General features: G+C 41.3%; 1 protein-coding gene across 5 annotated transcripts in view; it reads left to right on the top strand.

Moving 5' to 3' along the window:
- Positions 1–15,156, top strand: part of FNDC3B (fibronectin type III domain containing 3B) — a 357,581-nt gene that overhangs the window by 235,586 nt on the left and 106,839 nt on the right. For all 5 annotated transcript variants that reach the window (XM_029213894.1, XM_029213895.1, XM_029213896.1 and 2 more), the window contains one exon: positions 10,750–10,808. In XM_029213894.1, the coding sequence (XP_029069727.1) occupies positions 10,750–10,808 (59 nt within the window). The remainder of the gene's footprint in view (positions 1–10,749; positions 10,809–15,156) is intronic.

Raw genomic sequence — 15,156 nt, 5'->3', positions numbered from 1 at the left:
GGTTCAGCTGTACTGTGAACAAGAACATGCAGTGGGATATATACTTAAATATGGAGAGGAGGATGGGATGTTAGGGGAGATCCTACAAAGAGGACCATTGCAGGTGGTGGGTGATAAGAGCAACACTGCCTGGAAGAATTGATCGCTCAGCAGAGGCATGAAGGATGAAAAGAGTGAGCTGGACCAGGAGGGAAGGGATAGACTGTACTGTCCTTTCACCCTTGGGTAACTAAAAGGTTTCTCACAAATTAACCTTTTACATTTTGATGTCTTGTAATAGAAATTTTATCACTGTAAGCTCTAGGAAATTATTTTAAAATCAATTAGCTGGATAAAAAATTGTCAGTGTAATTGCTGAGAGCCATATTTGAAATCGTTTTATCTCTGTCACTCATTCCTCTTTTGCTGCCTCTCTTTTTCTTTTCTCTTTTTTTCATCTCTTCTGGGTTTTTTCTTCTGTGCCAACTTTTATATTTTCATCTTGAGCATTTTTATTTCTTGTCCAGTTTGATACATGGCCCAAATGGCTACTTTGGCTCATGGGTTTTCCCCGGGAGCCTGATGAGCTCACTGTAGTCCAGGAGTTACATGCCTCGGCTGTTGGGATATGGAGCCCAGGTGAGCATGATTTATCATCTGCAGACTTTAAAGTGAGGCTGGTAGAGTGTGCCACTTACTGAGCTGGTTTGGGGTATAAATGTAATACTCCAGTTCTCAGACCTTTTAACTGATTTTTAAGTATACATGCAGAACACATTATCAATAGGCCCATGACGTTCCTGTTTTGAACAACAAGGGCAGCCCATTTGGACAACAGAGATGTCATCTGCATGGCTCAAGAGAGTCCTTTATTTTATACAGAAAACTGAAAAATTTTAATTCCAGATAATTTCATTTTATAAAAGACTTAGAATGAGATAGCAAGATCAGTGCCATATGACTTTAGTTTGCTTGTGAACAACTTAAGACTTCTTTCGCATTGACCTTAGATTTGTGGGATGTCTGCTCTATTATACATGTTTTGGAGAACAAAAGGAAAACCTTTAAGAGCAGAGGGCTTCTGGCCCTCAAAATGATCCCAATTCTGGAGAAAAATTTCTCATAGGTAGCATTCTCCATGTAGATGTTTCCTGCTCGCTGGCCCAGTCTAACTTTTCATTTTCGTTTTTTTTCTCAGTTTGATGTGTTTAGAATACAGTCCATTTTCTTTTCTGGATTGGGGCAGATGGTGCTGTCTCTTTTGATTATCTATGTTTTAAAGGAAATGTTGATTGGGAAGAACAATAAAACATGGCCAGATGAAATTGAGAGCAGAAATTATATAATCCAAGAAGAGCCATATGTATTCTATGTTTTTCTACTCAAAGTTTACCATGATTCATGTGTGAGTTTCTAGAGTTCAAGTTTGCTGTATTTTAAAATGTCATTTAGGATGGTTCTTTGGGTTATTGGTTTGTTTTAACTTTAATTTCTAAAAGATACAGAAACGAGAAATAGATGGGGTTTTTTCCTTCCTAGTCACATTTAAATAAGAAAGTTCTTGAGTAGTAGTGGCTTTTGACAAATCCAAAACTTTTGGATAAATTCTACTTAATGCTCATAAAATCTGTCACCTGCAGTCTGCACATTTTCGCACAGTTGCCCAAGTGATCTTAAACCAGAATATTTAACAGGTGTTCCAAACAGAAGCCTGAAGGAAATGAACAAAGGGGCACAGAAAACAGCTTGAAGGGTCTCTTACTGGCTATATTTGAGAGAGTTTTAGGATTCAAAAGAATGATGGCAAAGAGTATGACAAGTTTTATTGAGTGGAAAAAATAATCCATGACTTCATAGATAATTAATGTGAGAGAGGGAACTAATTAACATAGAAGGAATGATAGAATTAGGAATATCACCATCTTACAAGTATCAATATAGTAATATCTTCTGGCAAAGATATTAGTGTTTAACCATCAGGTGAAAGGGGAAGAGGGTGCCTTAACAACAGGGAATTAGGTCACATAATACTAGAACTAAGTGATCAAAGTGCTGAGTATCACCAGAAGGTTCAAATTGGCACTGTGTGCTTCCTTAAGTGATGGAATGGGAAGTACATCCATACAGAGCTCTTGATAAACATTTTTAGCCTGAATCTAATTATGAGGAAATAGTCACACAATCCAGATAGTTGTATACGTTATAAGAAAACTGGTCTGGGGACTTCCGTGGTGGCGCAGTGGTTAAGAATCCACCTGCCAGCGCAGGGGACATGGGTTCGCTCCCTGGTCCGGGAAGATCCCACATGCCTCGGAGCAACTAAGCCCGTGCGCCACAACTACTGAGCCTGCGCTCTAGAGCCCGCATGCTGCAACTACTGAAGCCCGTGCACCTAGAGCCCGTGCTCTGCAACAAAGAGAAGCCACCACAATGAGGAGCCCACTTGCTGCAACTAGAGAAAGCCCATGTGCAGCAACCAAGACCCAACGTAGCCAAAAATAAAAATAAATTAATTAAAAAAAAAAAAACTGGTCTGGACACTTCAAAAATATTAACTTTAGCAAGACAAAAAATATAGGAGATTTTTATTCTAGATTAGAGGAGACTAATGCAACACATGTTCCTTGATTGGACCCTGGACTTGGGGTTGGGGGGGGAACATTAAAGACATATTGGAATGACCGGGGAAATTCGAACATGTAATATAGATTAGATTTTATCCTGTCAGTGTTAAATCTCTTGGTGTAATGTTGTGGTTACATCATCACACCAACAAGGTCCTTGCTTTTAGGAAACACATGCTGAAGTTTTTGGGGTGAACTGTCATAAGATCAATAACTTCAAATAGCTCTGGAAAAAACTGTGTGTACGTGTGTGTGTATAGAGAGAGAAAATGTGAACATACAAGTATAGCAAAATGTTAATAATTGGTCAGTGTAGGTGAAGGGTATATGGCTGCTCATAATACTGTTCCTTCACTTTTCTATAGATTAAAAAGGTTTCAAAATATATATTTTTACACATCAGGAAATTTCACAGAAAATTTTTCATTTCCACATTCTCTGGAAAAATGGCAGTCTGTCAACCTGAGACTCCTTAGATCCTGCTTGGCAATAATTGATTGGCTACATAGCAGCTGCCCCCTTTAGATAGGGTGAAGGCATTTTCTGTTTTCCAGTCTTTACCCTTCCCTTTTGCCTGATATGTCCACCATCTTTTACTCACTGACATTACCTGCCAGGTGACTATATGCATTTGTTGATCTCCTGGCTGAGGTAGGCTGTACCATGAATAGTAATGCTATTTCCATATGTCAGAACTCTGGTGAGTTATTTCGAGCCCTAGCACGTGAAGTTAGTACTGGATTTGATTCCTATATCAGCTGATGAGCTTCACTGGGTTCTTTGGCCATAGACTGAATTCTGTCCTCATCCCCAAATGCATATAATTTCGTCATGCGAGACATCAAATTTTAAAATGTGGGTGTAAAAACTGTTCAGAACTTGCTCGATAGGTGGTATAAATATTAAAATTCTCTTTCAGATTTAATGTGTTACAAAATTGTGCTGTCTGGATTCTGCCTTGCAAAATCAGTTGAACAGTCTTGCAAAAGTATTGAATAAGCTACTTGAAAATTTTTCAATGTGACATGCCAAACCTTAATGAAAAAACATTTTGTGGAAACGTTTATAGATGCCAGTGCAGAAAGTAGGGTATAAACTTTAATTACCTTTGTAAGTCGTTCTATCCTGTGTTTAAGCGATTGCTTTCCTGTTATACACCCAAGGAGGGTACCGGGTCTTTCTGGGTAATCATGGAGCTGAGCCTTCCCCCAAAATAAAAGAGCTATATCTGGCACAGGTTAGGGTTCAGTTAGCCAGTGACACAGTTCAAACATGCAGAGGGAAGGAAAGAATAGGTCTAGTACTAGAGTCAGGCTTGCCAGGCAAGCATATCTACCTCATACTTTATCCATTTTTGTGGGTTTTTCATCCCTGTATAATTTGCTGTTCTTAAAAATGCTAGCTGCTTCTGTCCAGTTCCATGTGCCTATATGATTTTTGCCTTGTGAAGTAAACAGGAGAACTTTTCTTAGAGAATTTGACAGAAGTGAGCATAGATTCTCCTCGTATTTTAGGTAGAATCCAATTTAGTTGGCATCACAGGAGGAGGTTGAGAGAGAAACTTGAGACCTGGGATTCAGCAAGGGTAACGGATCTGGTGCTTTCGCTTTTTATTAAAGCCCAGACCTCGCACTTTTGTATCTTATTAACTGAAGTGTAGTACAGCTGTTGCCCGAATGGGACCCATTTTGCCTATGGATAAACTAATATGAAAGTTCCTAGCAGGGCTTTGCTCAGATCTTGGGCTAGGACAGAAGATCACTCTTTCTTCTGAATTCCAGAAATAGCAACAAAAGCTCAGAGGAAATCAGCCTCCCTTGTCCCATTTACATTCTCTGGCCTTCCCTCCTATCCAGCTGGCCACTCCAGCTGCAAAAGGAATTCATCTCTCCTCTTCTGCTTTCTCTAAGGTTCCAGAATTTGTCTGGAACCCATGTTGCTCTTGAAAATATTTTCCTAGACTGGAAGGCAACTTCCCACAACGTATGTTCGCCTACCTGCTGCTTTCTTTTCACTGTTGAGAGTCTGGTATTCCCTTGTCTGTCTTTCAGGATTTCAAATAGTGTAACCACTTAACCAGCTAAATGGCTAGAAAGATGTTTGTCTTTGCATTTTTAGCATCAGGATGATTGATATCTGAAGGTATTTCTGGCATATTTGTCTTTAGGGATTAACTGCATTGTCTTTATATTATGTGAATTTATTCCTTGTGATTTTATACATTTTTAATGTTTGTATTTAACACCGCTAACTGTGGGTCATAATCACTACATGGAGATTGTTAGGTAGTTAATCTAACTTTCATATGCAATTATTGATTCCTCTTTTTTTCCCCAGGATGAGTAATATTTTAAAAATGAAGATGATAGATTTATTTTTCTGATTAGAAAAGCAATTCAGCAAGCATTCGTAAACTGTCTTTCCTTCATTTATTCTCATCAACATTAGTAGGCATTGTCTAGATATCCAGTTTGTCCCTATTATTGAGCCACTTTTTTTTCTTTTTCATCCCAAAGTACTGTTTTTTTCTGTTCATGTAGTTCTTATATTGAGGGTTTGCTATTGATTTTAAGCCTCTTACCTTAAAAATGGACACGACCAGAAGTCGTGTATTTTCCACACCCTTAGTTTATTATATATAATTTTGAAAGAGAGTAGCTAAGTCAGCTCCTTGGCAAATCTGAGAAAGCATATTATGTTATGCTGGGCATATCTGTAAATGACCCTGTGGATGAGAGCTAGACAGAAGGGTTACAGAGAAATAATGCTGATGTCATTTCATTGGAATGAAGAGGCTGCTGTCACAACCATAAATACATTCTATAGCTAGCAGCTAAGTGTCTAGCTCTGTTTCTTTTCTAAGAAGGAAAACAGTGAAACAAGCCAAAGAAGTAAGTTGTGTTTACAAAGTGGGATATTTTAATTAGTTTAGGCCTTACAGTTATACAGACAGTGTGAACTTACAGTTCTTTTTGGAGCAAACATGAAAACCATTATTTGTGGAAAGTTTAAATTTCACGTGACAAATATTCCGTCTACGTGCGTAGGGTTTTTGTGGGTTTTTTTGTCCTTTTTCAAAAAAATGTATTTGCTTTGCTAGTGTATTTTTATTTTAACCTTCCGTGTGCTAAAAATGCTCTATTTTCTTGGGTGGAGATGTGCGTTTAGGAGGGAAGAAGGGTATAAGTTGCTGAACTGAATCTCTCCTTCCTTTTTTTTTTTGGCATGTCCAAATAGGGTAGTTTTCACCTCAATTGGGGCATGTTTAAACAAGAGGCTTCCATCTTAATCCCTTTTCAAGAAATTCCCTACCCCCAACGTGTCTATATCTACAAAATAAAATGCTCCCTGCCCCCCTGTGTTTGGAAAGCTGTCCCGAGAGCGCCCTGTAATCCTTTTTTACTGATCAGAGTCTTCACCACAGGGGAGAGACTTTCAAATATTAAGGAGGTGGTGATGTAAAAGGTGGGTTGTCATGTCTGCCCACTTGAGCCATGGTCACAAACAAAATTGAAGCAGGTGGAAAAGTGGTTTTAATTTGATTGCTCACCTCATAGCAGCTTCAATGTGGGAAGAAAGAAAGTTGGCTTATAAGATTTGCCTCTGGATAAATTTACCTGCTGCAAAACCAGAGGGAGGAAGGCAGCCCTGATAGTGAAGAAAGAGCACCTTGCCCTACAGCCTCACATTTCTTCCTCTTCTGGACAATCTCTTGTTCGGTTGGCACACACCAAACTCTTGGGGGTCAGGGGAGGACAAAAACAAACAAGGCGTAGTTTCTTTTTAAACTTGATATAAAAGGTATCCTAACAGCAAATCACCAGAACTGTTCTTTCTTGTTTTGTTAATTTTTGTGAGGGGATTGGTTAGCTTTCTAATTTTTTTCTCCTTTGCACACACTCATGGTGTGTCTGTGAGAGAGGGACAGAGACAGAGACTGAGAAAAAGAAAGCACGTGAGCAGGCAGAAGCCTGGTCCAACTGCGAAACGTACTCTGTAGAGCTGGTCTCTGTTTTATGGAAAGGGTAATAATTCATAGACTACTCCGAGGCACAGTTAAATCTGGCTTAGGGAGAGGTAGGCCAGGGTCTGAGTTAACTCAGTTATTTAGGTAGTAGAATTGTGCATTTTGGCATTTTCATACCAGAAAGTTAGCTTTCACACAAGAGTGTATTTTATGTGTGGTAAGTAACTGTCACTTTAGCTCAGTTAAACAAATTTTATTTTCGCTCTTGTTTGTGCAAATTGTGTGCCTGGCATTTATTTGCTTTTTTTCTCTTAGTCTGCGGTAGCACAAATGGAAAAGCGTTACATAAATGTGGTGTGAATGCATTTTCCTCTTCTTTTGCCATAGTCACAATGCAGAACCTTGAAAGAAAGAAGGAATCCAGTCTGGCTTTGGTACCACATTTCTCTTGATATAATAGGGTAGTGGCTGTCCTGTCACTGCCTTTCCTCCTCAGGCCCTGCCCTCTTTATTTTTGATCTTTGCAGAATCCTTTGTTTATCTGGCTCCATTCATGGCCTACTTTTTCTTGTTCTTCCTTTCCTCACATGCCTTGTCCCCAGATCCAAATGCCTTTGCTCTATTCATTTGACAGCTTTTTCAGAGTTTAAGAAAGAAACCCAAGAACACAAACCCTCTCCTGGGACTTAGGGGGTCTCTGCTGCCACTTCCTTTCTCCCGTTCGCCTCAGGGCAAACACCCCGCCAGTCCCAGCCCTCTGCCCCTCCCTCTCGCTCTCCCTCATGACTCCTAGTTCGTCATGATGCAGCCAGAGGCTCTGCTTGCTTTGGGACATGTGCTAGACTTGTGGTCCTGGGGAAACCTCCTCGTTTGTCCCTCAGCCTCATCCCTCGGTCGACAAAGACACCTTGCAGATACTGTGCTCCGAACTGGACACGAAACTGTGATGTGCAGAATAGACTGCAGCCCTGCCTCCTGCTGTAAAATGGAGCAGAGAATGTCCATCTTGCCAAGGAGGCTGTAAAAATCAGCAAGGTGATGGTGCCTGACCAGCACATATCTAGGTGCTCAGAAAATAGCAGCTTTCGTTATTACAGTGAGACAGACAAGGCAAGTCCTGACCTCTGTTTGGAAGTTGTTTAGTCGGGTTTCCTTTGTTTTTTGTTTTAATTTTATTTAGTTTTATTTATTGATTTTTGGCTGCGTTGGGTCTTCGTTGCTGCACGCGGGCTTTCTCTAGTTGTGGCGAGCGGGGGCTACTGTTCGTTGTGGTGCGGGCTTCTCATTGCGGTGGCTCCTCTTGTTGCGGAGCACAGGCTCTAGGTGCGCGGGCTCAGTAGTTGTGGCCCGCGGGCTGTAGAGCGCAGGCTCAGTAGTTGTGGCGCACGGGCTTAGTTGTTCTGTGGCATGTGTGGGATCTTCCTGGACCAGGGATCGAGCCCGTGTCCCCTGCATTGGCAGGCAGATTCTTAACCACTGTGCCACCAGGGAAGCCGTTTAGTTGTTTTTAATCTCAGTCAGAGCCTTTCACTTGTATGTCTGACTCTTACCTGAAACCCATTTTTTTCAGTTTTAAGCAGATTCCATCCCCCCCCACCCCTTCTAATTCAACCTCCTTTCCCATATTTCCTTTTTCTGTCAAAAGCATAACCATTTCTTCTATCATCCGTGTGTGTTTGAAAGCTGGCTGTGGGGAGGAGGTCTTCAATTTTTTTTTTTTTTAACTCCCCTTTCTTTCATGCCGTATGTCTAGTAATGGTCCGGAGGATTCTTCCTTTGAAGAGCTCTTCAATTCTTCTCTTCTTTCTTTGTTGGATAGGTGATCATCTCTGTTCTAGTCTAAACTTTTATTACCTCAAGGATAGGGTCTGGCTTCTTGTCCTTCTGAGACACTTTAAATGTCAGTCATGGCAGAAGGCAATAAAGACCTCCTTCAGCTAGCAGTTTGAATGTATCTAGTGTTTGAATGTATCTCTGTGAGTGTTTGAAACCATAGGGTGCTTCAAACTCTGGAATAACCAGTGATTCAGAGAGTATTGTTTTTAACAAGTGAACCAGTTCATTTATTGCAACTGTGCTTATGTGTTTTTTACTGACAACTAACTTCTGAGATACACAGTATTTACAGTTGACTTAGTAGGAGTTCCCAGAAAATGTGAGGCTATGTTTTGACTTACAAGTATAGTCCGTTATCTGTATCTTAACACGAATACATGATTATAAATGAGCTTGGGACATTAAGTCTTTTGAATGTGAGTTTTCTTTTAGTTGCAGTTTTAAAAAATATGATATTGCCACCAGCCCCTTACTTTTTCTCACCAAAATAAAAGTAAACATTCTGCTTCTACTAAGCAGAATGCATTGGGGAAGAACGAAGAACCGATCAGAGTGGAGCCAACTAGAAGTTCTTGTTATTTTTTACGTATGCTTGGTTTATTGACTGAGTCAACAAGTAGGTATCGAGCTGTGAGTCTGCAGGAACTGTGCGAGGCGCTCTGGGCTGAGTGGTGAGCACGTCCTGAAGCAGGGCCAGGAGCTGCAGCCTGCCCTGTGGCCTCTTTTTTGTGTCCCTCACCCACTAAGCTGGGGCTTACACTTTTAAGTGGCTAGAGAAACAAAGAAGACTGTGTGACAGAGGCCTCTGCGTGACCCACAAAATTTTAAATATTTACTATCTGGTTATTGACAGAAAATATATCTGCTCTGGACCTCTAGTGTCTCTGCCTTCCTGAAGCTTACATTTTAGTAGGAAAGAAAAATAATAAACGAGTGAACAGTCAGACAGGAGAATTAATGTCCAGTTCTGATGACTGCTGGGAAGGAGCTAAGTAGGGTACGACGATGACGGGAGGGAAGCCGGGACAAGGGGGTGAGGGCTGAGGTAGGATTCTTGGAAATTAGACCTGAACATTGTGAATAAACGGCCTGTGAAGAGCTGGGCTTACTAACCTGCTCTCACCCCTAGTCCACTTCCCCCTTCACCTCCAAATGCCTGCTTGCCCACAGGATTCAGCTGGGTGTTGGTTCCTAGGAAGCTTCTAGAGCGGTCTCTCTTAGAGGGCCTTTACCACAGCGCCTGTCACTTTGTAATCTCCTGTTTGCTTCCATTCCTTTCCCCACCCTCACCCCCCCCAGACTTGAAATATCTTGAGGTCAAGGACATGTCTTGGTAATCATAATATCTCTAGGTATATAGCTCATAAACTGGTTGAACAGTTAAATAAATCTGTAGACTCAAAATTAGATTCCATCAAGCAGGTCGTGAAAGTCAAATGTTTCTTTTAGCAAAACAGATTAAATTTATCCTATTTTTACACATCCTTCCCACCCCATGCTCCCTGCTCCAAGTACTTTTCCTGTTTTATCTCAAAAACAATTCTTGCTGCACCCCAAAACTTGCCCATCTCCCCATCTTATTAAAAAACACCACCATCCTTTCAGTTGATTAAGCCCCAAATGAGGAATTAGCCTTGATTCTTCTCATTCCCTCATCCATGTCCATCATATCCAACCCTTCAGCACCTATACCTCCAAAACCAGACCTATTTTTAGCATCTTTACTACCACCCCCAGCCCAGGCCGGCTAGCTCCATCCTTCACCTGGACCAGTGTAGCAATGTGCTGACTGGTCTTTCTGCTGCCACTCTTAGCTTCCATATATCCATTATTCATGCAGACACCAAACAGATCTTTTCAAACTCAATAGTATGTCAGTCCCTCCACTTAACACTCTAGTGGTTGCTTATCAAACTTAGAATAAAACTTGAATTAAAAAATCTGAACTCACAGCCCTTCATGAACCAGCCTCTGTCTTCAACCTCATCTCTTCATTGCTCTCAGCTTCTCTCAGTTGCACTGGTCTCCCCTGTCTCCTCCTTAGGGTTCTCTGTTCCCTGTTGCCTGTTGAATTATTAGGTAGAGTTCAGTGTTAATCTGGTCAGCGTTGTGACTATGTAAACCAATAATAGTGGCAAGTTAACAGAACCACAGTGAAATCCCTACCCCAAAGACATCCTCATTCCTGATTTTCATTATCATGTTTGTGGTACCAAAAGTTCATGGCAACAGGCAACTGACTTCATGATAACCCTTGTTAAAGGCTTGGGAAAGGAACTTGACAACCTTACTGACTTCTAATGGCATTAACTGTTTTTCTTTTTTCCTCTTTTTGCCACGCAGAGTATGAGTTGGAAGTAAAGAGGGTGCAAGACATTCTTTCGGGAATAGAGAAGCCACAGGTATGTCTTCTGGATTTCTCAGCGTAAATGGCGCTTTTTTAAGTATTTCAAACATGCTTTTCTTTTACCACACAGTAGGTAAGCAAAAGGGCCCCTTTCCATTGCGGATTACTCATAAACTGTGAAATAGTGTTGTTATTAACAGAGCGTGAAAATATAAAACAGCAGTCTTCTGTTTAGTCATCATCCACCAAAATGCCTTCTTCACTTAGATATTCGGGATGCAATTAGGTGTTCATCCCGATTTCCAGGGTTACCCCTTCCCCCACCCGCTAAGGCTACAGAACAGTTTTCTTTTGGTAATTTACCTTTACCTTTGTAAATGTAATAATAATAATTTTTGAAAACCTCAGTAATTCAGAGTATTTTTCCAGGTAAATTTCAAAAAGGTATGTAAATATTAGCTGAGTAAAATAAGTCCAAAGCATAATGGCAAGGAAAAAAGTTGGTGGGAGTAGTGATATTGTGAGGTTTTAAGTTTGATTTTGCCAGATGCTTTGAAATTCAAGTGAAAAATTCAAAATGTTGATTCAGGCTTTCATCTGAGTTGAGAGAGCCAAAGTTCTTTGGAGTGTTTTCTAGCTGAATTGGAAAACCTTGATTCTTCATGTGTTTCAAATACTGAGGCCTTTTAACAGAAGGGTCCAAACATGCCTCAGGGCACATAGTTGAGTTTGACTAAACCTAAAAACATGAGGTGTTGCTGGACTACGGGCGCAGTAGGGCACTTGCAGAAGCGTAGGGTGTTGATGCTGGGTTGGGGAGTCTGCACTTGATCCGGTAAGGAGCGGGTTGCCACTGAGAGTTTATGAGCAAAGAAGTTATGTTTCTTATAATCAGGACCGTACTTTCAGGAGGATCAAACAGCCGGCAGGTGCACTGCAGTGAGAAGGGCATGGACCCAGGGAGACAAGTGTCTGGCGTCTGTTATTGTAGGGCTGGCGAGAGGCTGTGGGAATCAGAGTTAGGGCGGTGGCGTCAGGTGTGGCAAGGAGAGGATGGATACTAGAGCCATTCTAGAGCGAAATCAGTCAGGCATTACAGCCTGTCAGGTGTCACGGGTTAACTGGGCTTTCAGGCTCAGATGACGCCTTTCAGGAGTTGCTTCCTCTGGGCAGGCTGCCCTGATTTCTGTCCCATCAACTGGGATACTCCCCACGGTATTTGGTACCACTGGTACTACATGTGGTACTACAGCTTCACTGTGCTCTGCATGTATTTAATACATTGTACTGCATTTACTTGTGTTTGTGTCTTTCCCGGTCATCTGTGAGTTCCTCTAGAATAGGTTTGTGTCTGTGTCCTCTTGGTATCTTCAGTGCCATTCTTAGACACGTGGAATTTGTTTTACTAGCAGGGTATCCAGGAAGACGAATAAGTGGGTGGTTGAGTGTGCCTGATAGATCAGTGCCGTGGAGAGAGGGCAACAAGATATACCTGGGGAGAGCACGTGCATCGGAGTGACCATTGGAGTCGTAGGAGTGTATGATAGCTTTGGGGATGGGGTAGAGCATAGGGAGAGCTTAGAGAAGGCTTGAGGGCAAAATCATGAAACAGGCTTACATTTATAGTGCAGCAGAAAGAAGAACCCATGAGGGACACACAGAAGTCATAGTCAGCGTGAGAAGGCAGAGCAGCAGGTTAGTTGACTATCCGGGATGTAGTCAAACAACTTCATCATCTGGTCTCTGTCCCGTGTACACACATATGGTGTTTTTCTTGAGTTATACCTGATCATTTCTTTACTGCAGAAGTGATAAAGTCTGTTTCTGAGGATCATGTGGCTCTAGAAAGATAAAAGCAATATTTATATGTATTGGTCATTTCCTCCTGATTCAGCATTTATTAAATGCTTAACTGTTTACAGGTTTTAGAGCAGGGTAGACAGGGTTTTGTATAAATAGTCATGATGTTAGGTGTAATATAGTCAGATTGTCACCTGAGAGGTCAGAAAGTCCAAAATGAGTCTCACTTGGCTAAAATCCAGGTATCGGCTGGGCTACATTCCTTTCTGGAGGCTCTGGGGGCAAATCTGTTTTCTCACCCTTTCCAGCTTCTAGAGGCTACCTGCATTCCTTGGCCCACGACCCCTTCCATTCTCGTATCTCCTTCTCTGACTTCCCTGCCTCCCTCTTTTACTTACAAAGACCTGTTACTCATACTTGTTACTACATCAGGCCCACCCGGGTAATCCAGGGTAGTCCCTACTTCACAAGATCCTTCACTTACTCACATCTGCAGAGTCTCTTTTTACCTTGTAGGTTCCAGGGACTAGGATGCGGACATCTTGGGGGTGGTCGTTACTCTGCCCACCATACCAACCCCTGGTCCCCACAAAAACCTTCTCTGCTGGATGACAGTCCACCCATCCTCCCCAGCCCTGTTAGTTCTTCACACCATTATTCTCCCTTCTTTCCTCTCCTCCCCCCTCTGCCTGAAACTCTTACTCGTGGTTGTGCCTTATTTATCTTTGTGCTCCTAGTACCTAGTACTGCCCTTGGCACGTTGTGAACCCTTAACATGTATTTGGTAAATAAATGTGTGGCAGCCTGCAGTGGCTGTAGTGAGGTTCTGCCAGGTGAGACAGATACCTGACGGCTGGCCAGCATCATACGAGGCTCAGCCAGCCTGGTGGGATGTGGGCACGGCTGGGAGCCAGAGTGCGAGGGAGCAGCATGCAGAGGAGGGTCCTGTGAGTTGGAGCCCAGCGTGGCCATTAACTGGCTCTGTGACCCTGAGCCGCAGTTTCCTTACCTTTGAAAGGTGGGATAATAAATACCATGTGGGACTATCTGAAAAGTAAATTGTATGCTATTTATAGAGTCCTTGGAATGGAGTATTTTCCTAGAGTTTTTAGCATATCATTAGGCAAAAGTGAAACTCCCTGCTATACTCTGAAATGGGAAAGAGGGGCTGTTCACCTTCTAGGAAAAGAAACAGCTGCAGAAAGTTCGGCACACAATTGTCTAAAGGATTGCTGTTCTAAATTTTTTTTCTTTCAGCTGCATCTGGTAACACCTCCAAATAAAAGACATATATTTTTCTTCAAGGTTTTACGGATGGTTTGTTTTAGGTGTTAGAAACATTACTGAGGACTTGTAGATTCCAGTCATCTTTCTAGAGCTTTGGGCACCCTGAATTAAGCAAGTCATTTACTCTTCAGAAACCCAGATACTATAAATATCCAAATACTTAGCCATTAAATACAACAGGGTACAAATATACAAGGTTTTTGTCCCGAGACTGTAACAATTAGGTGCCTTGGGGACTGTGCTCATACAGCCACTGCTGTACCACAGAACTAAGCTGATATGATTCTAAGTGGTTTACGGATTAACCTCTGCTAGTACCGGCCAGCTCCGACCTAGTGTGGTTTAATCTGCTCTGATGGTGGTGCTAGATGGAGTCTCCCACATACTGGGCTGTTTACTTTCAGGATGTAAATAAATGTAACTTGGAATTGTGGTTCTGCATTGTTTCTATCCGCTAATGTTCAGCTTGTAGAAACAATTGATTTGTTGGTTCCAGAAGTGAGTAAACTGACCTAAAAGAAGAACAACTGTCCGTGCAAGAAGCAATCCCTTGAAACAAACAGCAGTAGATCTGGAAACAGATTTTGAGGTTCTTAGCACTAAAGGAATTTTAGTAACAGATGATTCTGAAATTCCTGGATTTGAGCATCCATTTCTTTGAATAATGATCTCTTTGACCTTTTCCTTTTAAATTTTCCTATATGTTATTATTTTTCATGATGGGTACTTTAGAAGTGAAGCCAATATTTCTATGGTAATATTTTCTTAACATACTCCCTAAATTGGATCAGCAGACCTCCCACATAGTTAAATCCAAAGACAGACCAAATTTAGAAGGTACTAACTTACATAGAAATATTTTTGAACACGAGAGTAACAATTTAGTAACTTTATGAGAGTAAATGGTGTTTTTGATCCAAATAATGAATAACATTTGCATATAAGATAGTCTGAAAACTAAGAAAGTAAAATTTCACAGAATAGTATTAATATACTGGGATGAACAGGAGAGAAAGGGGAAAGGAGAAAGAGATCTAAGGATTACATACGAAATAGGTACAAGATAATGCAGTCTTGTCATTTGCGAATATGTGTATGCATATGTATATGCTTTTAACTAGCAGCTGTTCTCAAGTTCAAATCTATATTTAATCAATACATAGACAAAAATGACTTCTAATCGGTGTGTAATCGTTTACAAGTAGATGGTTTTATGAGTCCTTCAAAGATACTTCAAAGCAGTTTAATTTCTATGCAGACTTAACACTAGTAACCTTCACAGCAGACTCTTATATCACTAGTGCTGAAACAAATGT

Source organism: Monodon monoceros, unplaced genomic scaffold (genome assembly GCF_005190385.1).
Source record: "Monodon monoceros isolate NGI ecotype Baffin Bay Population unplaced genomic scaffold, NGI_Narwhal_1 Super_Scaffold_11, whole genome shotgun sequence".
NCBI classification, from domain to species: domain Eukaryota; kingdom Metazoa; phylum Chordata; class Mammalia; order Artiodactyla; family Monodontidae; genus Monodon; species Monodon monoceros.
This window is presented reverse-complemented; position numbering and strand designations above follow the sequence as displayed.